Below are 27,083 nucleotides of genomic sequence, written 5' to 3' on the forward strand. Positions count from 1 at the left end.
GGCTGATTTTGCTGCATCTCAGTGTGGGCATTGTGAAGCATGTGCTCAGGTGCAACGTGCTTTCCATTATAATTTGAAATGTCTGCCTCAGGTATCAGAAGCTTTAAACAGACTGTGCTCAGGTACTCAGGACCTGGCTGTTGCGGGTTTTTGAAGGTCAAAATTACTACCTTTGGCTAATTTTCTAGAATGACCATTGCAAACCAACATGCCAGCCAAATCATCTTATCAAAATGTGGTTTTAAGTACGCACACTCTGATCCACATTGTACTTAGGAAAAACACCACTTTGTCGTATTGATATGAAATGATCACCCAGTGCTTTTTATAGGCAGATCTGACATTTTCTGGCTACCTGAGGGCATGTTTGGCATAGAATGCTGTTGTGACACTATTGACCGGAGGACAGTGAAGGGAATTAATTGGTCGTTATTGTCATTATGTATGTGTGCAAAGTGCTAGTTGTTTACATTGCAAAAACAAAACTAATTATATGTCTGCTGTTTAATATCAATACATAGTCAAGTGCTGAAACTCCAAATAACAAAGAAGCACTTAGGGGAAATGTAATTTATTCTCTGCTGGACAGAAATGGCAAAATTGGTTTCTTCTTATAATTTTTGCTGTCTTTTTTCAAATTGGGCTGCTGCACCTGAGAGTCTTCAAGGACCTGGCTGATAGTTAATTTATTAAAATGTAATCACATTCATGACCTGTAGTATAATTGAGCGCCTTTTGGAAAAGTAGGCTTCTGCAGAAAATAGTGAGTGTGTCGGCTTATTAGGATGTGTTGTTTCTGGCCCACCTTTTTAAAGATTGCCTCAAACTAAAAGTTCCCAAGGAGGGATTTGAAGTGCCTTGGCTTGTATATTTTATAAGCAAATGCTAATAAAAATTAGCATTTGGATATTGGTTAATAATGTGGTTTAGAGAATTGAAATTGGAAAGCTGGGAATATGTGCATGCAGCTCAAAACTCAATACTAGTTCTATAAAATTTAGTTAAATGATAAAGTCTCCTTTGATCAATTAAAAAGATGTCCTCAATCAGGCAACAATTGTTTTCCATCCATTTATTTATTTTTTTACAAAAAAAGAGAAGACTGTTAAGATCAGCTGGAGCTTCATGCTATACCTTTTATAAGGTGCTTGGCTGGTGGGTCTTGCAGGGCAGGTCTTCTCAAGTCACCAGCATACCACACATTAGCATTGGTGATTACATGCTTGAGGGCGGTAGACAATTTTGTCTACCTGGGTTCCACCATAACCAGCGACCTCTCCATTGATACTGAGCTGGCAAGGTAGCTGTGTAAATGGCTCGGCTCGCCAAAAGGGCATGGGAGAATGTGATACTGTAATGGTTGGGTCTCTCCCACAGAAGCGAGACAACTCCGGCAGTAATTAACTCAGGTTTATTGCTCAAAACAAACAAATCACTCTGGAGCTCAGTGTCTGCTTCCAAACTAGCTGTTGCCGAGCCTGAGTTCCGCCCCTTCCTCTTCCCACATTTAAAGCCCCACTTTCACTTCCTTTCCTGTTCACGCCTCTCATTAATTCTTGCGTGCCTGCACATCTTGGGATAGGCTATTTCCAGTGGCCCTCCCTCTGAGTCTGAGCTTAAACTGTCAGTCTGTGTCTTCTCCCTTGAACTCCCCCCTTCCTTCTCCTGGTTCTCGGAGCTCAGGCATCTATTGCAACTAGGCTGCTCCTCCCTTGTTTCACATTCCTGCCTAATTACCTCCTCCTGTCTCTCCACGCTCCCCCCCTCTGTCAGCAATGGAACGCAGCTGACAGATACTAACGTCCAGTACCAAGATTAAGGTCTTACCAAGCTTGTGTGTTGAGCACAGTGCTTTATAGAAGTGAGCCATGGATATATATCTTACACAAATCTGTGTGCCAAGGAGACTTGTCATGTAAAACTACGCAATTAGTAAAGGTGGAGGAGCCCCACCCATTTTTGCATCTTGCCTCCCAAACAGACACAGAAGCTATGACATCAAGGATGGTGAACGTGTGACTCTCCAGATGCTGTTGGACTTCAGGTCCCATCAGCCCCAGCCAGAATGGTCAGTGATCAGGGATGATGGTAGTTGTGGTCCAGCAACATCTGGAAAGCCACAGGTTCCCTGCTCCTGCTTTACATATACCCAGTCGATTGTGGGAGGCAGCTCTGAGGAAGCATTAATGACTCCAGGAAATGTAAGGGGGTCTAAGTGATATTAGGATACTAGTAAGAGATACAATAGCATCTTAAAAAGCAGAGACATCACCTTGCCAACAAAGGTCCGTGTAGTTAAAGCTATGGTTTTCCCAGTAGTGATGTATGGAAGTGAGAGCTGGACCATAAAGAAGGCTGATCGCCGAAGAATTGATGCTTTTGAATTATGGTGCTGGAGGAGACTCTTGAGAGTCCCATGGACTACAAGAAGATCAAACCTCTCCATTCTGAAGGAAATCAGCCCTGAGTGCTCACTGGAAGGACAGATCCTGAAGCTGAGGCTCCAATACTTTGGCCACCTCATGAGAAGAGAAGACTCCCTGAAAAGATCCTGATGTTGGGAAAGATGGAGAGCACAAGGAGAAGGGGACGACAGAGGACGAGATGGTTGGACAGTGTTCTCGAAGCTACCAGCATGAGTTTGACTAAATTGCGGGAGGCAGTGGAAGATAGGAGTGCCTGGCGTGCTCTGGTCCATGGCGTCACAAAGAGTCGGACACGACTAAATGACTAAACAACAACAAGAGATACAATGAAAAGTTATGTGGCTGATTTAACATGAATCACATGGAGCAGTTAAAGACAGGCAACTCTTGAGAATAAATTACAGGGAAGTAATGCACATAGCTGGCCCTCACAGATTACTACTTCTGGAGGGTTGTGTGCATTCTGCTTCAGGGACTTCATCCTCCCATGTAAACCACTCCACAGTCTCCAACTTCTCACACACTTAATGAATATAGGGGGATATGAAACCAATTCTGGAGTAGCCCCATATTAAGTCAGTTCCAACTCCTCCTAAATTAATATTGCTTACTGTAATCTGGGTGGTTATTCAACTAAATTTTACTTAGTGATGTTTCTTTATTTCAATGCGTCTGCCCTGAATTAAACTTAGCTGGAAGCTACCCTGTACAGTTAACAAGCAAGGGCTTATTGGAAGGAAGAGCTACACAGATCAAAACGTTACTGTTCAAAATGAATTTACATTGGCAACAAACACACTTTTAAAACAACTCTAATTCTTAAAAGACAGAGGAAAGACAGCATTCCCTCTCTTTCCTGCCTGTGTTAACCCTGCCACATTGTTTATTTTTTTACTGCTGCATTGAAGTTGCTGACTTGGTGAAATTAAGTCTCTTTATCATCTTTATTATGTGCGTTAAACCCATAAAGACAAGCATACAAATCTTCCTGCTAACTTTGTACTCTTTGCTCTTGACACCAGAATTTAGAGTTAATGAGAGTAGTTCCAGTCACAGCAAGCCTTTAAAAAAAGAAAAGAAGCCACCCAGGACAATTTTGGAATCAAAGGCTAGAAATGGAATTGGAAGAACAAACCACTTCCAAGAACCTGCAAATATGCTAGGCCCAGAAACCAATTGGCCACAATTTTACTTTTCTACACACTCATTGGCAAGCTTCAGGGTAGAGGGTAGTCAGAAAGCCCCAAGTCCAAAATTCACTTCTGCCATGAAATCAGCAAGTGGCTTTAGACAAGCCACTCTCTAAAATGGAGACAATAATTCTGAAACATGATAATATATGCCAAGTATTTGAAAACCCTACAACTCCTTGTAGATGCTGTCTTTTAATTGTTGAAAAATAATCATAATTCTAATGAAAATTCAAGGAAAACCTCTCTACACATTAGGCCAAACTCTGTTGCTCAGTAACATAGCATGGGTTGCCAGCACCTAGGGCCACTTGGGTGGGGGGAGTTTATATTCCAACTAAGTAGCTGCAGAGACATCCTGTTCTAATTAAGATTTTCTTAGGGTGAGGTGCCTTCCTTTTGCTCCGATCCCGAGGGTGCAGGCGTTAGCCCGCCTCCAGGCAGTATTGGTGTTGGTAAGGTTGGAAGCCAATCTGTTCCTTTTTGGAGATCTTCTCCGTGGTCGTGAAGGAACTTTTGGTTATCTTCAGGTGTTCTAATTTTGACCTTCCTTTCTTTGTAGGTGAAGGATAATCCTTGTGGAAACTCCCACCTATAGGGAATTGCGTTGTGTCTCAGCAATTTTGCTAGTTCTGTATAGGTGGCTCTAAGGTCCAACAACTGTCTCGGAATATCTCTGTAAATTTCCACCCTTTTATCTTGAATTTCGATTGCTTTTTTGAAGTGAAGGCCTAGGATCTTATCTCTCTCTTCCTTTGATCTTAAAATTATCAAACAGTCCCTGGATCTGTCTTTCCTTACCAATCTTCCCAGTCTATATGCCGAGACAATCCTGAAATCTGTGTCCTCCTTTAAACCCCAGAACTTCGTGAATTCCTGCGTCAAGTATCCAATCAGATCTCCTTGCTCGAGTTCCGGGATGCCTCTCAATTTAATGTTGCTCTCGCGATTTTTCAGTTCCACCACTGACAGATAAATTTGTTGTTCACCCACCTGTTTGTGCAGGGGCTTGACTTCTCCTTTAATTTCTTCAACTTCTTTTTGTAGAGCTCCCACTTTCTGAATTGCTTCTCCAGCTAATTCCCGATTTTCCGCTGTTGCTCCTTGCAAATTCTCTATAGCCTGCGTGTGCTGGGAAACTTGCTCAGTCAATTTTTGAATCGAAGAGGTCGCTTTATCTATTTTCAAAGACTGGTCGTCCACTTTCTGGTTTAAACTTGATAGTTGCTCCAATATTTGTTTTAATAATGTATCTGACCCACCTGCTGCCATATCTTCTTCAGTGGACTTCTCGGTTATTTCCCCTTCCCTCTGAGACACCAGTACAGCTGGAACCGACGATCGGCGTCCTTGGGTCAGTGTTGTTTGTACAAATTGTGTTGGTTTTCTTTCTTTTTCTTTTTCCTTAGCCTCTTTAGATTCCTTAGCTTTAGATGCTCTTGTTCTCCCTGCACCACTCATTACACATCTGTCAGTGTTCAAGGTCAGATTGTCTATTGTTCCATGGGAAAGACAAATTCAGAAGTAAACAACCAGTGAAGTGGAATTCAAAACAGGAGTCAGTTCCCAGGATTTTATAATCCGAAAGCCCTGTAGGGGGAGTGCCACCAAGTTTCAAAGAAAAAGAAGGAAGTAATCCGCCATTTAAAGTTCCAAATTATTTCAAATCAGTAAATCCAATAGTCCAACAGTCCCTTCAGAAACTCAAAGTTTCCCAAAGCACCTTTTATAGTTCAACAAAGTTTCACAGGAGGTGCTTGCAACAGTATCCCATCCAATCTTTTCTGCTCAAATGTAACAGTTACGTTCCGGCAAAGTTTTTACAACTGTTTCCGCAGTTTGACACAGTCTCCCTCTCTGGCAGCCCGACGATCTGGCTCCTTAAAAATACAGCCCGAAGAAGAGAAAGGATAGGAGGAAAATCCCCATTTACTACTTCTTTTAGTCAATGTCCATTTCCACCTTCAGTTTGAAAAAAACAAGCAGATCTGATAGCACGAAAAAGTTAAAGCTTCCCACAGTCCCGTTTCAAGCGCTTTCCGCTTTTTAAAGCTTTGCTTTGATCTTGTCAGCAATGTCGGAAGACGGACTTCCCTTTTCTCGTCTCCCGCTTTCAGCCGAATTTACGAAATTCTTTGCCAAATTTTAAACCCCTTTACTCACGGGTATGTTCCTTGCAGTTTGGTGTTGATTTTAGGAAGAAGGATCAGCGCTCATCTGTAACAGCCGCGCGGCTTCACTTCCGCGGAAAGAGCGATGAACTCACAGCACCGCTACCCCTCCTTCAGAGCAGCTACCCCTCCTTCAGAGCAGTGTTTTCAGAGCAGCTTCTGGTGCCCGCCGAGTCCCACGGCCACGGGCTCACTCTACCCGTGGTTTATCTTGATGGGTCGTCGCTATGCCGCAGCGAGCGACCCTTTTCCGCGGAGCCCCTCTTCAGAGAACGAAGAGGACCGCCATTACAGTTTCGCGCCGCCCCCGGAAGTCTGGAGAGATTAATTCCTGGTTTGCATGGAAAAACCATTTTTAATGGAGCCCAGTGATGGAAGCACGCAGCTGTATTGAGGCAGTACTGGGTGTTGAAATTTTGCACCTCCTAACAATTTTGTGCCTGGGGCAACCACCCCTGTGCCCCCACATGGTACGCCACTGCTGTTGCCCTAGTCACAATTCAAATTAAAGCAACAGGGGGCTAACTTGGGCACTGCCCAAAGATGTGCAGTTTCTGAGGAAATCTCTATACACACTGTGCTTATAGCTATTGCGTGACTCTTCTTTTTTTATCCTTATTTTGAACATTTATACTGCCTGGGATAATGAAATAGGTAAGGCATGTTTAATCATCATGCTATAGATCCTGCAATGTAAGTCCTGGGCAAATGGAACAGAGAGTGTCTCTGTATAGAGTGTGTGTGTCTTTCTCGCTCTCAGGACTATGTTCTTTAATGCTCCCCATAGGTCACAGAAGAAGAAATTATACATATCACATGCACAGCATAGATTATGCTCAAGAGTGATTTAAATAAGGGAGGGGGGAGAGAAATCCAGGATTTTTTTAAGAGCAGGAGCAATGACATTCTCTGCCAGATGGTAACTGATGGATTCTCCTTGCTCTGACAAGTGAGTTAGGTGATAACAGGACTTTCAAGTTTTACTGTTGTTTGTGACAGATTAGCACAGAGGAACTCATATTCTATTCCTGCCAGCTGATCCTGATAAACTGGGCATTACACTATGTATTGCTGTGGAGAGTGAGAGCGAGAGAACAAGAGAGATTGGGGGGAGAGATGGATAGATCAACGTATCTCCTTGCATACTGGACTCCCCTTTGTGGCATGGCTATAGGTACTGTCATGGTGAACTCCTTCACTTCAGAATTTACCAGCACACCACTGATGGTCAGGCGTCAGCCTTTCAGAATCAACTTGCAGGGGTAGGTGCTTCATTAACTAACACCTGAGATCCACCAACCAAAGACAGGTGTGAAATAGTGGCAAAGCTGCTGGGACCAGATGCAAAATGAGGGCATGGGTGGAGGGGGCAAAGCCAGTTACCAAACTGTACCCCAAGAGCAGGTTATACACTGGAATGACCCGCATATAAATGTACAAATGTATCTCTGAGTTATTGCCCAATTTAGCTGTTGCTTTTATTAAACAGTAGGGACCCAGACGCAGAGGGAGGGGACACGGTGATGCTGTGGTCTAAACCACTGAGCCTCTTGGACTTGCCGATCAGACAGTTTGAATCCCCGCGACGGGGTGAGCTCCCGTTGCTTGGTCCCTGCTCCTGCCAACCTAGCAGTTCGAAAGCACCTCAAAGTGCAAGTAGATAAATAGGTACAGCTCCGGCGGGAAGGTAAACGGTGTTTCCATGCGCTGCTCTGGTTCGCCAGAAGTGGCTTAGTCATGCTGGCCACATGACCCGGTAAAACTGTCTACGGACAAATGCCGGCTCCCTCGACCTGTAAAGCGAGATGAGCACCGCCACCCCAGAGTCGTCTGAGACTGGACTTAACTGTCAGGGGTCCTTTTCCTTTACCTTTAGGGAGCCAGAAACCCTTGCTAATCTATTGAAAATCATACTAATCTGGGGTTTATCCGCACATATTTTGCCCTGCTTTTTCCAGTCAGAAGTCTGCCCTTTACTGCTCTGTGTACAAGTGAGTCCCATCCCCCACCTGAGCTTTCCCCACAAAAACCCGCTCTTTAAAGCTGAAACAGAGCAAATGTCAGTTCAAGTTTTCCATGGATTGACTTTTGCTCTGATTGAGCTTCAAAGAGTAGGTTCCATAACAAAAAAAGGGGTGCTCAGACAAAAAGCTTTAAATTGTCCAGAAAGAACAGAGGAAAGGTAAGTATGGGTAAACTCCACCCTGATTTAAAAACATATGTTGGGGGAGGGCATCCTATACAGTGGTGCCTCGCAAGACGAAAAGAATCCGTTCTGTGATTCTCTTCGTCTAGCGGTTTTTTTGTCTTGCGAAGCAAGCCCATTGACGGATTAGCGGATTAGCGCTATTAGCGCTATTAGCGGCTTTTAGCGGCTTATCTGCTGATCGGATCAGCTGATAAGCGGCTTAGCGGCTTAGAAAAAGGGGGGGAAGGAAAAAAAGCCAGCAGGAACTCGCAAGACATTGTCGTCTTGCGAAGCAAGCCCATAGGAAATTCGTTTTGTGTAGCACCTCCAAAACGGAAAACTCTTTCGTCTAGCGAGTTCTCCGTCTTGCGAGGCAATCGTCTTGCGGGGCACCACTGTACTGTGGTTAGATTAGTCTCACACTGCTTTTCACATTGCACTAGATTTAAGCAAGTTGTCAGGATTTGGAATTAACATCTCTGCAGGAAACCCCACAACTTTTCCATTACCTGAAATATATATGAAGAAGACACTGATTCACAGTATTAAAAAGCCACACATTTGTAGAACAAGAGAAGATTAAAGGCAAGTATAATCATGCCTCTTATCTACAGGACCCTGCTGTTGTTACAATGTAGTAATTTGAAAAATAGACTGGGGTTTGTTCAACTCCATAATGACTGAGGTCATCTTTACAATCTGTGGGCCAAAATGCCTACAGCACTTAGATCAGCAGGAGTCCTATTGATTTGCAATGAGTTTACCCTCTAGAGGCTCACCACATTTTGTTGGAATGTACTCTGGAATTAAATAATTAAAAGGTGTCTCTCTCTATCTTTAGTTCTCCCACCCCAGTCATCATAGTTTGTATCTCACTCCTTTTTGCTTTCCAGATCTATAAGCACAGATCTCATTTTTATGAATGGCTGAATGGCTGAAGAAGAGACTTCTCTTCATGACTTCAGAAACCACATCAAGCAAATCTGGGTGGAACTACAACCCTAATAGTTCCATGCCTGACTACCACTCTGCATCTGCAGTAGAACATCCAGCTCACAGCTGTATTATTGCTAAGGTGCATAAATAAAGGCATCAAATTTCTCTTCCAGAGAGGGGGAAAACAGTAAATGTTGGAGGTTAGTTGCATTAAGAACAATGTACATCCCTTGCGCTCTCCTCCTAATCTCAGGAGAACAAAATAGTTCTAGCTAAACAGTTAGGAGGTAGCCATTTTAAAGCATGTTCATTCCTACATATACTTCTCTTGATTTTGCTACACTTGATGACTGAAGGTTGAAGATGTGAGCTGATCCCTTTAATGGTGATGTCAGAGGACAGAAAAGTTCTGCCTGTGGTGCTGTATGTGCCACAGTTTACTCACACATGTAAGTCACCATACCTCAGAAATTCAGATGCACACAAAGCACATTGGCAAAAATGGACCAGCGGTGAAATGCCTATCATGATGAGGAATGGGACACATGTGGCGCATGGGCCTGTACAATGCAGAGACTCCTCCTGGGGGGTACAGAGCATCTCTGTTAGGAGTCCAGTTCACATGACTGCAGCATTATCCTGATGTGCAGTGATTTATTGCTATTATTTCCTCCATCAGTGTTGATGGCACCCAACCATTTTAGAGGGAGAAAGTAAAGCGTACACTTGGGGACTTCATCTGGGAGCAGCTAAATCTGCTCCTGTGACTTAAAAGGCAAGTTTGGGTCCCTCCCAATAGTGTCCTAGGCTAGAGTTTACAATGTCTCACAAAACTCAGTGAAAAGCATTGAGAAAAGAGTCAGGCCTCCCTCCTCTGAACCCGTGGCATAGTGTGGAGAGGGCCACAGGGGCGGTTGCCCTGGGTGCAAAATTGTTAGGGGCACAAAATTCCAACACCCAGTGCTGCCTCAATACAGCTGTGTGCTTCTGTCGCTGGGCTCTGTTGGAAATGGCTTCTCCATGCTAACCAGGAAGTGACCTCTCCAGACAACAGAACGACTCTTCTTTTCTCATCTAGGCGGCTACAATCTCCTGGGTGACACAGACGCCATTAGGCAATTCAATGTGCAGGTGTATTCCATCTGTTTCCCTCCCTCCTCCCCCACACTCCACATGGCCCCAGGCGCTGGGTACCCACTGTTCTGAACACCAGTTGCGGAGATTCCCAGATGGGCAGAGTTGCACACATGTCCATAGGTACCAGGACGGCCACTGTGAGATCAGGACACTGGACTAGATGGTCTATTGGTCTGATTCAGCAGACTCTTCTTGTGTTCTGATTTGCATAACTCTGCCCTGGGTTCTATTTCCATGTTAAATGGAGAGTCACAAACATAAAAACAATACAGCCTGAATTCAGGCAACTGCTCATTTTAGTATATTTTCCCGGCAATTAGACTTAATTCATTTACTCACGTTGTATGGAGAAGTAATGTAGTGCTTCCATTTAAAACTAATGCTGCAATAATGCTGTTCATATTAGAATACTCCCCACTGAAACTCAGTCACACAGACTGCGTTTCCAGTGGGCTTGAATATTGCAGCATTCAAATCAGGAAGCAGTTTGATAGAAGGAGAAGCACCGTCCATGCAGAAGACTGTCACTTTCAGAATAACTTATATTCAGAAAGTTCCTTTTAAACAAATACATAAAGCTCTAAGGCGTTCTAAAGTGCAGTTTTGAATCATAGGAGAGTAAAAAGGGAGCACTCACTAACAACAGTGGGTTCCAGGGAAGGGAGACTTTAATATGGCAGGAAAAACTCAACAGGGCCATGGGATCCTGCATAAATGAGAGAGACTCCTGGACTGGGAAAGCTGTCCCCTGTTTTTGAAGAAAGGTCATAGCTCAGTGGTGGCTCAGTAGCTTCTTCGTCTGAAAAAAGTCCCTGGTTTAAACTCTGACTGGCATCTCCAGTAGGGACCTGACTTGGTATAAGACAACTTCATAAATACCTAAATTGTAGGGCTATGGGTCTCACATTTCTTTATGAGATCTCTGTGTGCCCACCCAAAATCACGTTAGCAATCACAAGAAAGGCTTTCGGCTTAGAAATCTCATAGGCCTTGGCCCAAGACCAAAAAGAATCATCACAACAGAAAGGAGAGGATTAGTGCACACTGTGTCAGGCCAGATGGTCTTCCTCCTAGGCTGGTAGCTTGAATTGTGGTCATAAAGGGAACCAGGATGGAAATTTGTCATGTCATACTCATATTGACTATACAGTGGCCCTGACTCAGACAGTTCTGCTGGTCTCTAGAGTCTTTTTCAGCCTTGGGTACCCAGATGCTGTTAGACTTCAAGTCCCACCACCCCTGACCATTGGCTATGCCAGCTAGGGCTGATGGGACTTGTAGTCCAACAACATCTGGGGACTCAAGATGAAGAACGCTGCTAGAAGATATGACCAAGAGACGGGAAATTCACCATGGATATGTCAATTCCCTTGTTTAATACATTAAACCAGCTTTGAGTTTTCCTTCTACATGGCAAATGGCATAGCTACTTCTTCTTTCTTTTTTTTTTTAAAAAAAGCCAAGCAAAAGCTGCTTGAATGTGTTTGTGTATACCATATTAAAAATTTGCAAATGAAGCAGACTGCGATAGTCTATTCACACCAAGTAGCTGCTCAGCCAGATTCCCAACAAGTGTAAATCAACATGAGCGTGAAGTCAATGGAGTGACACTGATTTAGAACAGCAAAAGTTATGGGCCATTGACTTCAATGGGACAACCCCGGTATGAAATGCTATGCAGCATAAGTGAGGACATAAAACAGCAGCTCTCTGTATTTCACCTATTACGTTTTTATTACAACTGCATAGGCTAAGTAAATGTATTAAATTTATGTGTGTTTAATCTGTGTAACAGGGAATGAAAGAACAGCTTTTATTTTGATCCTTTTCTGATCACACACCTGAAATCACAGGGTCTTGTTTATCATAAATCTTAAGATTTGCAAAAGAGCATTGTTATGCCTCCAGAATGCTTTGCAATGGCTAGGGGAGGCCTGTACTTTCATTTTGTTTACAGTTGTACCTTGGTTTTCTAACAGCCTAGTTCTCGGACATTTTGGCTCCTGAACGCTGCAAACCCGGAAGTGAGTGTTCCAGTTTGCAAACTATTTTTGGAAGCTGAACGTCTGACGGGGCTTCTGCGGCTTCTGATTGGCTGCAGGAGCTTCCTGCAGCCAATCAGAAGCCACATTTTGGTTTTTGAATGTTTTGGAAGTTGAACGGACTTCCGGAACAGATTCCGTTTGACTTCCAAGGTACGACTGTATTATATTTACGTGCCATGTTTCCTCTGAGGAGGTCAAGGTTCCTTTTATTCTCACAACACCCCTGAGAGGTAAGTTAGGCTTGAGAGTCAGTGTCAAGATCACCCAGTGAGTTTCATAACTGAGTGGAGAGCTGAATCCTGGTCTCCCAGGTTGTTGTTGTTGTTGTTATACACACGATCTGTTGGCCACCACCGAGTAGCACCATACTGGTTCTCAGAAATAACACAGAGGATTGACAAGTGGTTAATCCCATCTGGGCTATGACTGGGCCTGAGGCTACTTAGCTTCAACAAGGTAGAGATGACACGAACCATCAAACCATACCTGAGTTTGAAGTTACAACATGTGACTGCCACGCCCCCCCCCGAAAAGCCAAGTACAGTTCACAATCCTCCTAGGCATTTGGAGTCTCATTTCCCCAAATGGGTACAAAATTACCTAAAACTATTCCTCTAACTAGTGTCAATTCATACCCCGAGTGCTCTCCTACAATAAGGGTTCCGTTATGGGGTTTCAAGTCCCTTTCTGTTGTCTCTGTGTGTGGTTTTTCTTTTGTTTTAATTTGAGGGCTCTATTAAGAAGACATTACTGTCATTTAGACTCCAATTAAAGTGAATGGGGGGAAACAACCCCAACGGAGGGAAAACTTTCATTTAACAATGCAATAATTACTTTATCTTAATACAACAGTTAAGATGAGGTGCAGCTTACTGTTCAATATGATTTTCTTATTCATACTAACAAGAATAAAGCATAAGAAGGAAATGCATGAGCAAAGTATCAGGAGTGTGTTATATTTGGGGTCATTGACGATCTTTAGAAATTAACATTTAATTCTTATAGATAAGCTGTATAGACCTACCCTTGCACTTAAAACAATTTCTTATATTTACATTAAATTTGCACAAATTATTATAAAACTACTTGTAGTTTTTTGTAGTTTTTACTCCAGTGCTTGATAGGATTGGCCATGTGGGTTAAACTAAGAAACAGAAATATTGATAAAATGTTATTTTCTCTTATAAGAATGTCATATACAGACTCAAGAGTCAAGCATGCCTGGAAAGTCAAGTCTGTAGGGTAATCCTACCAGGGGAGTTTGAAAAGTTTGTCTGCTGGTTCCCTACCTATTCAAACTTGAAATAATAAAGTTGAGGATTAACGCTTCCTTTCCAGCCTCAGACTTGTTTAGAAAAATGTCTCTGTCAATGTACATGTTGCTGATATGGTTGCATTTTTCATGGTTGAAACATCTTTGACAGCTTTTGGCACTATGGCTTGATGTCACCTATGTCAAAACAAAGATAAGGACGGCTGAAACATGTCCTTTGTGCTACGAAAGAACAGGTGATGGACAAAACTTGGGACAGATTCAGATCTTCAATTACCAAGAAGTCTGGTTCTCTGGAAAAAGCACATAGAAACATCATTTAGTTGCTACCGTGCAGAAAATACTGAGATCCTCCCAGACAGTTTTGGAAGAAGGAACAAAAGAGGAAATATCAACAGCTCAGCAATTTTGATTTTTGCAGCTAAAAGTTTTCGAACAATTACCATACGCAGCAGAAGTCTGAGCCTCACTGTGATTTTAAAAACTAGAACCTAGAGAGCATGTTCTTAAAATCTTTGCTAAGTCTGCTACTTGGTACCCCAGCAGCTCACATAAGGACAGGTTAGCTTAATGCCTTTTGATTTATGTATTTTGTTAGCCGTCTTTATGCATTATTCCAAGTTGCTCCAAATGGAGGATAATGGGCTTCCAGAAATGTTTTATGGAGCAGGCAAAGTCTGGTAGTCAGCACAGTTGGCTGAAACAGTATGAAAACATAATGTTGAAGCATGGTATACGCTTTTGGGACTTGGAAGCTGATCAGACTCCAAGATTTATCAGAAATAAGTGAGGATGTGTTCAGATGAGATATGGATTTGATACAGGAGTCACCATTTTCACCATATATGATTCGGGTTGTCACAGGCTGTGGAATCTTGTTCTCATGATTTACGTAACTTGAGTCCAACACCCTGCCACTATCTGCATGGGTGTGTCGGGGGGAGATGTTGACTCCAGCCCACTCCAGCCCGTTCCACTCTTTCAGAATGGCATGTGGGGTGGGAGACGAGAGTCACCACTGTGAGCAGGTGGATCTTCTGCTCATACAAGTAGAAGTTTAGAGCCAAACCAGGATTTGGAAGGGTGATTCCACAGGAACACAAGCTATGCACCTGTGCTTTATACCGTATATACTCGAGTATAAGCTGACTTTTTCAGCACATTTTTTATGCTGAAAAAGCACCCCTCGGCTTATACTCGAGTGAGAGTCCTTTCACGCTGCTCCTTCCTCTTCCTCCGCCTTTGCTGCTGTCAGCAGAGGAGGAACGAGCAGCCCAAAAGCAGCCCTTTCAGGCTGCTTGTTCTTCCTCCGCCGCTGCTGCCACCAGCCTCTGCCTCTCAGCAGCAACCTAGGTAGGCAGGGGGATGGGAGGGGCTGGGGGGGAGAGAGAAGCCCCCTCTGCCATGTGCGCATGTGCACACACACACACACTCCAGCCCTTAAGGAGGTTTGTGGTGTGGTGAACGGGCTTATATTCGAGTCAATAAGTTTTCCCAGTTTTTTTGTGCTAAAATTAGGTGCCTCGGTTTATATTCGGGTCAGCTTATACTCGAGTATATATGGTAGGTAGTAAAGGATCGGTCCCATCATTTATTGTTTCCCTCCACGTATATCAAAGGAATGCATACTTATGGCTGACTAATTATCCCAAAGTGTCAATTCAAATGAATTATCTAAAATGTTTCTGACCCCGCCCCAATCTCTCTCTCTGGCAATCAATTTTTGTTGCTTAGTGAGTAGCCGGATTTGAGATGGTTGCATGGAATTTCATCCAGCCATGTTAAATGAGTCAGACATTTTAATGCTGTCTGATGGGGTTTTCGTGTTATTTTGGTTGATTTTATTAAGTGTATCTTTTCATTATGTAACCACTTTGTTTATTATGTAACCAGGCAGAGGGCCTTTTCAGTAGTTGCGCCCGCCCTGTGGAACGCCCTCCCGGCAGATGTCAAACAGATAAACAGCTATGTGATTTTTAAAAGACATCTGAAGGCAGCTCTCTTCAGGGAAGCTTTTTTTTGGTTGATGTTGTACAGTGGTACCTCGGGTTACAGGCGCTTCGGGTTACGCGTTTTCAGGTTACGGACCACAGGAAACCCAGAAGTACCAGACAGAAGCGCTAAATCGTGCTTTGCACATGTGCAGAAGCACCAAATTGCATCACGAGGATGCGCAGACACGGCACTGCAGGTTACGAATGCTCCGTCATGGACTATGTCCGCAACCCGAGCTTCCACTGTATTAAATTTTACTACTTTTTGGTTGGGAGCCACCCAGAGTGGGCAGGGTATAAATTAATTTTGTTGTTGTTGTTGTTGTTGTTGTTGTTGTTGTTGTTGTTGTTATTTAACTGGCCAGTGAAGAACACACAAGTGTGTGTGTGTGTGTGTGTGTGTGTGTGTGATGTTTTAATGGCAAAAGCTTATGTCTCCAAGATTCCCTATAGCACTCTTTATGGTTATTATTAATGTGGTGTTGCGATAGCCATCCTGGTTGTGCTGTACAATAAACCGATGCTGTAATGGTTCTAGGGGTTGCTCGTGCGTAAATCGGCACCACCACTGGCTGGGTTACCTGGGTGAACTCTCACTGTCCGGACAGCCATTCACCTGTGGCTGTCTCAGTCGCTGGCAGAATCCGTCAGTAGGCGTTTCTTGAACTTCTTCCAGCATAAAAGTTCTTTGACGCCTAGTCGCCGCCTACTCTCCCTGCGCGGAAGCCTTCTGCGCAAGGAGGGTGTGGGCAGCGGAGGGCCAGTGCTCTCCCCGCTGGTCTCCGGTGAAGAGTCATGGAGTCACCTCGCCGATTCCCCCATCTGCCCCCCTTCTCCACTGGTGCTACGCTGATTTCCTTCCCCATAAGATGGGCTGCTTCTCTCCCTCCTGGGACGATCTCCGGAATCCCTCTGGACTCCTCCCTCTCCCTCTGGCTCTGATGGCAGTTCCCTGACAGATGCCTAGCTAAAATCATTTTTTAAACTGGGCCAATCTGAGTACTCAGCTGTAGCTGGCACTCAGCACTTGAAAATAAGCAAGCTTTTATAAATTAAGGTTAGAATGCACTCCACCCTCTACCCAAAATCTCTGACAGGGGACTTAACACAGAGGCATCAGGAACTGTGCTGGGCATCCTGTAAGATTCTTGTTGGCTTTCAGTTTGCTTGATTTTATCAAGAAACAAAAGTTAATGAAGTGATAGTGGGAAGGCAAGCAGCTGCAGCATTGGGGCTTGAGGTTTAAATATAAATTACATAAGGTTTCCCCAGCAGCACTACTGCAAGGATTCTGGAAGCTCCTGGGCCTATATTTTGTGTGACACACAAGCCAGCAATTCTCTCACACCATTCCCAACCTCCTCAGATAGGGGCGCCATCTCACCCTTAGGATTGTGGGTGCCCACCAATGCAACGCAGACGTGCAACGTCACACGCACTATGTGCAGGTGTGTGTGTGTGATATTAAGCATCCGAGTTGCGGTGGAAATGGTAAGGCCTCTTCTTCCTCCTATCTGCAGCCAGTGAGGCACCCTTTTCCATGGGGAGAGGCTTGGACCTGGAGACAGAGAGACTCTTTGGGTGTGGAGGCCCCAGCAAATGCCCTCTGTGTAGATTATAGATATAATGAATAAATAAAGGACCAAACATACAAAGGGCACTGAGCTGATGATCGCTGCCTTATAACCAGGCCAAAGTTTGCTTTTCTGCCCCTTTCAAACATAATTTTTGCTTAATCGTTCCATGAAATGACATGATTACTATTCTACTATCGCTGCTTTTTTTTGCCATTTGCCATTTTGTACATTACCTTTCGCCCTCTCACCCCTCCCCAGATGAACCACAGAGGATTTATAATTTCACCTTTTGTACACCGGTTTGCTGCTGTTATTATTTTTCAGCTCTCGCATATTCAAAATAAGTGCGCTGGATATCCATCTCCACAGAGTTCATTACACTCTTTAAAAGATCAACGTGTATTTTTCAGAATAAACTGAATTATGATCTTACATTTGAAGGCAATTAACTTTGTCATTTCCTGGTTCCTGAGTGTTAAGTAAATTGTTCTGTCTAATAACACTGCAGTTCTGAATTTAAACTAACCCAGATAATATCCCTCTTCTCTGAAAGTGTATTTATAGTGCATGCTAATACAGATGATGATGCCTTTGAGATGTGTCCCTCTGCATCGGAATTTTATAAAGGGTTTTATTAATAGGCATAGGGGATCCAGTGAGGAGCCAGTCAAATCTATGTGTCCGGAGGCTAGTTCTTTAATGATGGAAGCAGCAGTGATGCCACACCAGTAATGTTAGAGTCAAAAAGGTGGGAGGCAACTGATAGTGTAGGTTACTTCCTACACCAGCAGGTTCCATTCCCAATGACAACACTGGCACGGGGCATTGTCTGTTCCTCTCTCATTCTAACATTACTTGAGTGACATGGGCGGACGGCCAAGGGAAGAAATAAGCAACAACGATGCCATTCTTGTAATGTGAAAACTGATTCAGTATTGCTGTCAAAATGACTCTACACCAGGGTTTCCCACACTCGGACTAAAACTCCCATCATCCTGTGCTGGGCCTGGGGGTAACCTGAGAAACACAGTCCAGGACCGGTCCAGAATCTGAAGGTTCCACTAGGAGTCAGTCTGACAGAGCCAAGGCAGGACACGAGGCAGGAAACCAGGCAAAGGCAAGGGCAAGGACAGGATCTCAGGCAGGATCAGGCATATAGCAATGTTGCTCCCGCAACCCGGAGGCGAGCACTCCTCCTGTGAGTACTCAGGTCTCTCCTTCTCTCAGACCTTAGTCTCTGCAACTCGGGAGACGTTGGTGGGTTACTAGACCCAGAAGCCGCCTCAGCCTCCCCTGACCCAACCAGTAGTGGAGCAGCTGTAAGCGATTGCCCAGCTGAAGGCAACGAGGTCATCCCTGCATCTGGAGCCAGGGCAGGCTCAGGCCCCTGGCTTGGCCCAGCTGGTGTTTGTTGCAGGGGAACCTGTGCAGACTGGGACTCTTCAGGATCAGGCCCCAGACTTGGTTCAGATGATGCCTGAGGCAAAGGATCTGGTGCAGACTGAGACTCCTCTGGTTCCAAGTCCGAGTCCCAGGCCATCACACATCCCTAGCTAGCAGGACCAGTGGTCAGAGATGGTGGGAATGGTAGCCCAGAGACCCAAGTTTGGGAAACCCTGTTGTACACAGTTCTTGCCCCACTCATGAAGTTAGGGTAGTGACCTCCTTTCCCAGGAGAAAAGAGTAGTCTTGTTTTACCTCGGACCCATCCCCTGCGAAGTCATGGGTGGGCCAACCCAGGAAATACAAACTAGAGAACTGCAAGGTATAGAATCTTAGGATTGTAGAGTTGGAAGGGGCCCTGTGGGTCATCTAGTCCAATGTAATCCTGGGCAAATGTGAAAGCAACCAATAACCAGCGAAGTGCAGTGAGAAAGGGGTCTCTTCATTGCTAACAGCAAACAAACTTGAACCAGAAGCTCTGTTGGTGTAAAGAAATGTGCTTCCTTCCTGATGCAGCGGCTCTCCCTATATTTTCCCTCATTTGGTCATAGTTGGGTCATAGCTGAGCTGCCTCAGGTAGGCAGCTCACTGGTCCTGATATCCCCATGTGGACATGGCCTTGGTCCTTTGGGGCATCTGAGGTAGAAACTGAATCCACACTTCCTACCACCACTGGCAGCAGATCTCCAGTCAGTCCTCCCTGGACTGAACCTGGGATCTTTTCCATGCAATGAATGGACTCCCCCACTGAGCTACAGTCCCCACTCCCCAATGTGATTTCTTCCTCACATTTTTACCCAGCCCCTCCTTCAAGAAACCAAGACATTGTACATAGTGTCTTCACAACAACCTTCTGCGATAACAGGCTGAAAGACGGTGAGTGTCCAAAGTTCATGTTGTGACTACACATTCAAGCTCAGGTCTCTCTGGTTCATGTCTAATATTTTAACAACTATACCACATTTCCTTCAGCAATACTCAGAGCTGAAGGACTGTGCTCTTCAATGAGAGGGAGGAAATTTCTCATATATATGTAGGGAGTTTATAACTCAGTCTTTGATTGTATGTTTCCAGTCAATCACAAAAAAGGTACATACTGGAATCAATTTATCTGTAACATTTTCACTGAGATTTTACCTAATTCAATTACATTTTTAATGTTACGTGAGCATTGCTAAATAAAAATACTAACAGGAATGAGAAAATCCACATTTAAATTAAGTAACCTAATTACGCAGAGTGCTGTTGCGGTTACAAGTAACTGGGAATAAAAGCAAAATGCATAATACCATTTGCACAATGGCTTCCGGATCAAATTTGTTCAATTAGAAGTCAGAAGATTTTTTTTAAAAAAAGGAAACTGACAGCATAACAAAACTCAACATGGAACGGGGGCGTGGAGAGAAGGGTTCTTTTTCCATTTCCAGACAGCTACAAATGCATTAAAGAAAAAACCGAGGCAAAAGTTTACGGTAAAGCTATGAGAATGTGTCAGAAATAAAGGTTTAAAATCATGTTGTTGCCCTGATTAGTATTCCACCCAAGACCTATATATAAGTGTGTAGGAAGAAAACGAAAGAAGGCTACAGTTAAATGATCTAGGGGAATCCACTGAAACTAACCAAGTGTAGGCTAGGGATGGGGAAGTGATTCAGTTTTCTTTGCATTTTTAACATGAACCTACCTAATTTGCACATCCCAGAACAATATGCAAACTGAAACACAGGAGCCCTTCACAATTCACACTAATTTTGTGACGTAGTTCCCCAACCCCCCAAAAAAGGTGTCGATGAATGCATATACAGTCGTACTTCAGAAGTCGAATGCCTTGCCAGTTGAACGTTTTGGCTCCCAAACATCACAAATCCAGAAGTGATTGTTCCGGTTTGTGAACATTCTTTGGAACCCAAATGTCTGCCACAGCTTCTGATTGGCTGCAGGAGCTTCCTGCAGCCAATCGTAAGCTGCACCTTGGTTCCCGAACGTTTTGGAAGTCAAACAGACTTCCGAAACGGATTCCATTCGACTTCCGAGGTATCACTGTACTAGCAGAAAGTATGCACGAAAATGTTTATATTAGTTTATATATGTCAGGCACATCCAACTCCCAAGAGAATGCAATCTACTCACAGTATAAAAATACTGTGATGTACCCATGGGGGGGGGGAGCCAAAGTTGTTGAACTTTTTTAAGGTAGATCGCGATCGACCTGTTGGACATGCCTGATATATGTGTTGTGCTGAAGGAAACTGCTTGCAAACATGTAGCTAATAGGCAAAGTTGCTAAGAAAAATGTGTACATTAGAAGAAATGTGCAGTAAAATGTTGACAATTTTTCATTTTTAAATATTTTTATGTTGCAAATTATGTGGACATGTGGCAAACTGATGCTTGAAAAACTAGAAAAGTGAGAAAAGTGGAACAGATTTGTCTTTCCTTATTGTGGACCTAACTGAGTGCCTAGACAGAAGACCACTGGCACTCCTATGTAGCTAACATGCTCTATGCTTTCTAAAAGGAAGAGTTAGAAAAACAAATGAATATCCGAGGTGTGCTGACATTAAGCATACCAGCTCCCAGCAAAACATCTTGTACTAGTAGCACAGACATATTGCCTACCTCTGCAATGTGACATGGGAGATCAATAGCTGATCTTGAGGTGATACAGTAAATATGAGTAATATGATTGTGCACCAGGCCTCTGTAGTCCACTGCCTAGTTTACCATATTCCATCATATACTTCCTATTTTGCACTACACTGAAACTCCTGTGTGAACTTCTGCAAAGATCCAATATTTCATATTCTAGACAAATAATTAAGGAACTACTGGCAGATGGCAAGTTTTTAGTAGTTACTAGGCAACAGGGACCAAGCTCTACAAATCCAGAGAAACAGTCATATTTTAACTTCACATAATATCACAGCATTCCCATTTGCAACACGCTTTTAAAACTCCATTGTTTTTTCTCAAGATTCCACACAGCCTCACCTATCAGTTTTCATCCGGAAGTTTGTTTCCCTGGGTTTTGGAAAGTTTGATCAGAATTGAATTTGCACTGTTGCAGGAAAGCATTTAGAAATGCTGTACTGTATACTCAGGTAGTCCATTCCTGTATTAATGTATCAACTTGAATATTGTACTGTACGAAAACAGTATACCAAGTGATCCAAGTTGCAGTCCAAAGATGGCATAATGCAAGTCAAGCTTTGTAGTGTAATATGTCTTCGTGCCACAAGTAGGTGTGTGTGTGTGTGTGTGTGTGTGTGTGTGTGTGTGTGTGTGTGTCACACCAGACTGCTCCTAAACAAAGCTTGGCATGTATGATGCTTGAAGAATAATTTATCAGAGGAAAATGAAGAAATACAATTTGATGACCAATGGGACTGTGTGCTTCCTTGATATATAAATTTTTCCAATATTTATCTAACTGCTCTAACCACATATTAACTCAACACACAGATGTCTTGATGCCCAGAGAGTCGTATCATCCTTCAACCTGCCTAACATTTTACAAACATCCACAGCACAATCCTATAATAGGCATCTATTCAGATGTAAATTTCTTACTCCCAGGTTAGCTGGTACAGAACGGAAACCTTACAAATAAATATCATGATATCCCTGTTCCTCTCAAACATCTTTAAAATAAAGACATATTTTATACTTTCTATCGACCTTAATTTTTTTCTCTCTTCTTGTCTGCCTCTTTCCACAGCCATTTCTTACTTCACCAATGACTGATTTTTCCTATAGAAATGCAGATTAATTCAATAGAGTGGTTTGGCATGATTATTCTACATAGAAAAATAATCTACTCTCCAAACATTTCTGTAGCCATCAGTAGGGACTAGGGCCACAATCTTATGCTCATTTCCTAAGAACTCCATTGAATTCAGTTGGATTCATTTCTGAGTATAAAGCATCCAAAGGATAGGATTTATATGCCCCACTGAAATTAATGGAACAGAAGTGAATCAGAACTGGAACATGTTCTACTATTTCAGTGAGGTATTCGCATATCTATTTTTTGCAAAATTGGATCCAGTGCCTAAATTGAAAAGGTGGCTTTCATAGTTCCCTTCACTTTAAAGTGGTATAGGGCCATAATGCCTACAAAACTAGTTTTAATTCACAAACTTGCCATTTAAATGCATCTTTGCATTTCCTAAAAATGGATCCATTTTGGTTTTAAAAGGTTCTCTGCCCCTCCACCCCACTCATAATTATACTGAAGCTTTGCCACAGAGTAGAACAAAAGCATAATGTTGGCAAAATTAGGCACTTTGTTATCTGTTTACTATATATAAAACATGTTTCTCTCAGCTCTAAATGCTCTCTTCATCTGCTTATTCAATAGTTTCTTCACAATGCGGTAAAATGCAAACACAAATACATGCAGTTCATTATTTCCAAACAAAGTGTGCAGATTAAAAAAAAAAAAATGCAGTTTATATTTTTAGCAGAATTTAATGATTATAAGTTTGAGTTTTAACTGTACTGTATTTTAATTGTATGTGAAATGTTCCCCCCGCCCACACTTAAATAAGAATACAAGTATTTTAAATGAAATAAATACACAAAAATAAACCAAAACAATTGTCAGTTGCTTGTCCAAGTTCACCACACCACAAACGAAATTTAAAAATAAAGTAAGGGTGTACGTTAGCTATTTTAGTTAGTGCAAAACAAAAACAAATTATCTTTATCTGAGGGTCTCAGACAGGCTTCCAGGGACAGCAGTAGGGTATTCACTATTGCTGCTACAAACAGACTTCTTTGAGCCCAACCACAAGCATGTATGTGGCCTTAAGAATATATGTTGTGCCCCTTTCTGTTGTGATTTGTTCACCACACTCCTCAACAACAGCAACCAGGTTTTCTGCAGTGTGCAAAACTGAGAACCCCCGTTTCAGATACGTTTCCAAAATATCAGTGCTCTAGAAATTAGATGCCATGAGTAATGCAAGACTTGTTGTCATTCAGGAAACAGCAGAAGGTGCCAAAGGGGCTTTTCACACCTAGTTTCTCTTCCTATACCGTAATGCTGGTCCTGAATGGGGTAATTGTGCCCCTGAAGGGCCAGGTGTGCAGCCTAGGAGTCATTTTGGACCCACAGCTGTCCATGGAGGCGCAAGTCAATTCTGTGTCCAAGGCAGTTGTTTACCAGCACCATCTGGTACGCAGGCTGAGACCCTACCTGCCTGCGGACTGTCTTGCCATAGTGGTGCATGTTCTAGTTACCTCCGCTTGGACTACTGCAATGCACTCTATGTGGGGCTACGTTTGAAGATGACCCGGAAACTGCAACTAATCCAGAACGCGGCAGCTAGACTGGTGACAGGGAGCGGCCGCCGAGACCATATAACTTGAAAGACCTACATTGACTCCCAGTACGTTTCTAAGCACAATTCAAAGTGTTGGTGCTGACCTTTAAAGCCCTAAATGGCCTCGGTCCAGTATACCTGAAGGAGCTTCTCCACCCCCATTGTTCTGCACAGACACTGAGGTCCAGTGCCGAGGGCCTTCTGGTGGTTCCCTCGCTGCAAGAAGCCAAGTTACAGGGAACCAGGCAGGGGGCCTTCTTGGTAGTGGCACCCGCCCTGTGGAACGCCCTCCCATCAGATGTCAAAGACAAACTACCAGACTTTTAAAAGACATCTGTTTAGGGAAGCTTTTAATGTTTAACAGACGATTATATTTTAATATTTTGTTGAAAGCCACCCAGAGTGGCTGGGGAAACCCAGCCAGATGGGCGGGGTATAAATAAGTTGTTGTTGTTGTTGTGCATCCTAAATCAGATTAATAAAATGCCTAGTTAAGTATTGATTGTTAAGAAACATCACCTCTTCATTGGCAGCCATATCTTTTTCTCTCCCAGTTGCTCGTTGTAGCAGAAACATCTACACGGCGACCTTTCTCATCCACTTGACCCCACATTTGCAAATATCACAAGTCCAAAATTTACTGACTATGTCTTCCAAAGCAAAATTATGCTACTAGAGTATACTTTCAAAACATATGGCCTAAGATGGGTGAGTCAGATATCAGCTTCCAACACCATCTTTCTAAGGGACACATCTACCATGGAGAAGAAACTGCAAATAAGGGGCTCAAATCTCCTTCATGATAGTGTGCATGTGGTTTTTATTCCCAGCCCCACTTCACTATTTGCTTTCCACCTTCCAGGCCATGAGTACTTTGATCCTGATGAGGACATCTGTCTTCTTTCCATGCCTAACTTTCAGAGTGAGCTCTGGGATTCTACCTTTGTCTGACTTTGACATCTGTTTGACATGTATCTCACACACATCCAGCCCCATGCCCAGATCTTTCCTAAGCTTGAACTTGCATATGGTAAGGTCCCTTTCACACATGGGCACAGTGATGTACCTCAACTAAAAGTGAATGGTGCAACCATGTGGGAAGAGTCAATCACTTGCCTCTTTCTCACCCATCAGTCACAATGATTGGTTGCATCAACCATAAGAGGGAAGCAATTCCCCTGCTCTGCTTTTGGGGAACCTGTGAATACGCTAATTTGCCTTACAGACTTCATTCCTGATCTGGATTGGGGGAACGCTGTATCTGCTATTCACATTGAAAGAAAACCTCCCTTTTGTGCTAATGGAAGCTTTTCTTCCAGCATGGAGGAGAGGAGCAACTCAGGTCAGGACCTCAGAGAGGTAAAAAGGTTAAAGTCTCATGGGTTCTGCTTTGGATTGCTCCCTCTCTGTGCCCACTACTCACTTTTTTAAAGCCACAAGCTAAAATTGCTCATTATTACATGAACGGCATCTCATTTAGTTTGGACAGAAGTTTCTGCACTCCCAACACTTCAGCATGGCAGCAGAGATCAAGTCTGAAGTTTCACGCCAGAAATAAATTCATCATGTGGACTGTACCTATGACACAGAGGAAATGCTAATCCTATCATGTGAGGAATAGGTTGCAATGCTATCCAGTCCAGAAAGGAGAAGTAGGGGAAATGCTGTAAAGAAATAAATTACACATGTGGCAATACGGAAAATTAATTTTTAAAGCAAGCAACACGGAGACTTGAAAAGAAGCAGATCACAGAGGAATGGTTTAGGAACTCTTGTTGTGCACTGCCTTGCATACAGTATATGAACCCTGCCAATCAGTGTCAACAGTTTATTAATATTTTACTGAAAAATTGTGAGATGAATCAAACTTCAGCTGTCTTGATAAGGTGTTGCTAAGCAACTTGCAGTCTGGCTGAAAATTAGTTTTCACAGCAACCTTTCACTCAAAAGAAAGAAAGCAAGCAAGAAAAAAGTGTGTCCATTCAACACGTTTTCCCCGTTGGTTACACAAAAAACCCCAAAGTACCATACCAAAACATGTCTTTGGTCTATTTTCTCTGGCGGAAAGAGAGGATACAGAACATTCAAAGAAATGGAGACTCAGGGGATGTTTCTGAAATGATTCATTGCACTTACCGTAATCGCTGTCATAGAACACTATAAATTTCTGCCATCGCAATTCGGTGACTAGCTTCAGCATAACATCATTGAGGCGAACAGGCGGCCTGGCTGCTAGCGTGTATTCGTCCTCCTCAAGGCTAGGATTTAGGTGGCAAGCTGTCCGTGGGGACCCTCCTGTGTTGCGCTGTACGAAGAGGTGGGGGATGTGCATGGCATCTGTCAAAGACTGCAGGGCGTTGGCAGAAGCACATCCGGTGGAGGTGACTAAGGCTAATATCCCCAGGGTCATCAGGTCACAGGCTGAGGAGAAAAAGAAAAAGTAGATGAAAATCTAGAAAGCTGGGAATATGCGGAGTTGGCAAAAATGACTAATAAGATTAGACATCAAAAAGTAACAAAGTTTGAAGAGGAGTGGAATAAATTTGTTGTATATATACGCAATAATTGTAGAAGTTTAAAAACTGTAGCAGGATTAACTTAAATCTTGTGATGTGGGTGGAGGGTGAATAAGAATCTGTAGGAGTAGGTGTTAATGTGTGAAAGCCGAAGCAGGGAAGGAAGGAAGTCTGAGTGCGACAAAGCGCAGTGTAAATAAGAAAACACTAAGATGCTGGATGCAAGAGTTTATGTTTAAGTGGACTTTGTTTTTGGAAATTTGACTTATGTTCTTCTTTGAGTTTGCTTTTGAAAACTTAATAAAAAGTATTAAAAAAAGAAAGGAAAGAAAATCTAGAAAGCTGTGGCCAAGTCACGTCTACTGAAAAGGTGAACCTGCTGAGGCACAGAGGTTTTTCAGCCAGAATTCATAGGAACTTAGTTCCATCACTTCTCAGGTGGACACCATTGCCATTATAAAAGAACAAGGAAGGCATTCATGGTGAGTCCCGACATCTTTTTTTCTAGAAAAATAGCACTGGATAGAGAGCACATGCTGCTTTTCAGAAGTGAAATTAATATTGGCAAATACTAGACATCTGACCATTTTTCTCTTCACCAACTTTGAATGTGATATTTTGAATGCACTATTTAGTTTTACATTCTGAATATGTACATTCTGCCTCAAAAGTCGGATGCTTTAGGTTTGTTTAAATGTTTTGGCAAATATCACACATGAAATCTGATTTCCTATCAGCTGTCAGTCGACAGCTGCATATAAACTATCAAGCGCTGTCAGATACTAAATACAACTGCTTTGTAGCCATGTTATTATCGCTTATAAAATGCCATTACATATCATTTATTAAATACTGCCATG

General features: G+C 43.1%; 1 protein-coding gene across 6 annotated transcripts in view; it reads right to left on the minus strand.

Moving 5' to 3' along the window:
- The window catches only part of GRID1 (glutamate ionotropic receptor delta type subunit 1), a 740,600-nt gene that overhangs the window by 404,792 nt on the left and 308,725 nt on the right, over positions 1–27,083 (minus strand). For all 6 annotated transcript variants that reach the window (XM_081190826.1, XM_081190825.1, XM_081190827.1 and 3 more), the window contains exon 3: positions 25,844–26,128. In XM_081190826.1, the coding sequence (XP_081046952.1) occupies positions 25,844–26,128 (285 nt within the window). The remainder of the gene's footprint in view (positions 1–25,843; positions 26,129–27,083) is intronic.

The sequence above is a fragment of the Podarcis bocagei genome, assembly GCF_964188305.1.
Source record: "Podarcis bocagei genome assembly, chromosome: 4".
Classification (NCBI taxonomy): Eukaryota; Metazoa; Chordata; class Lepidosauria; order Squamata; family Lacertidae; genus Podarcis; species Podarcis bocagei.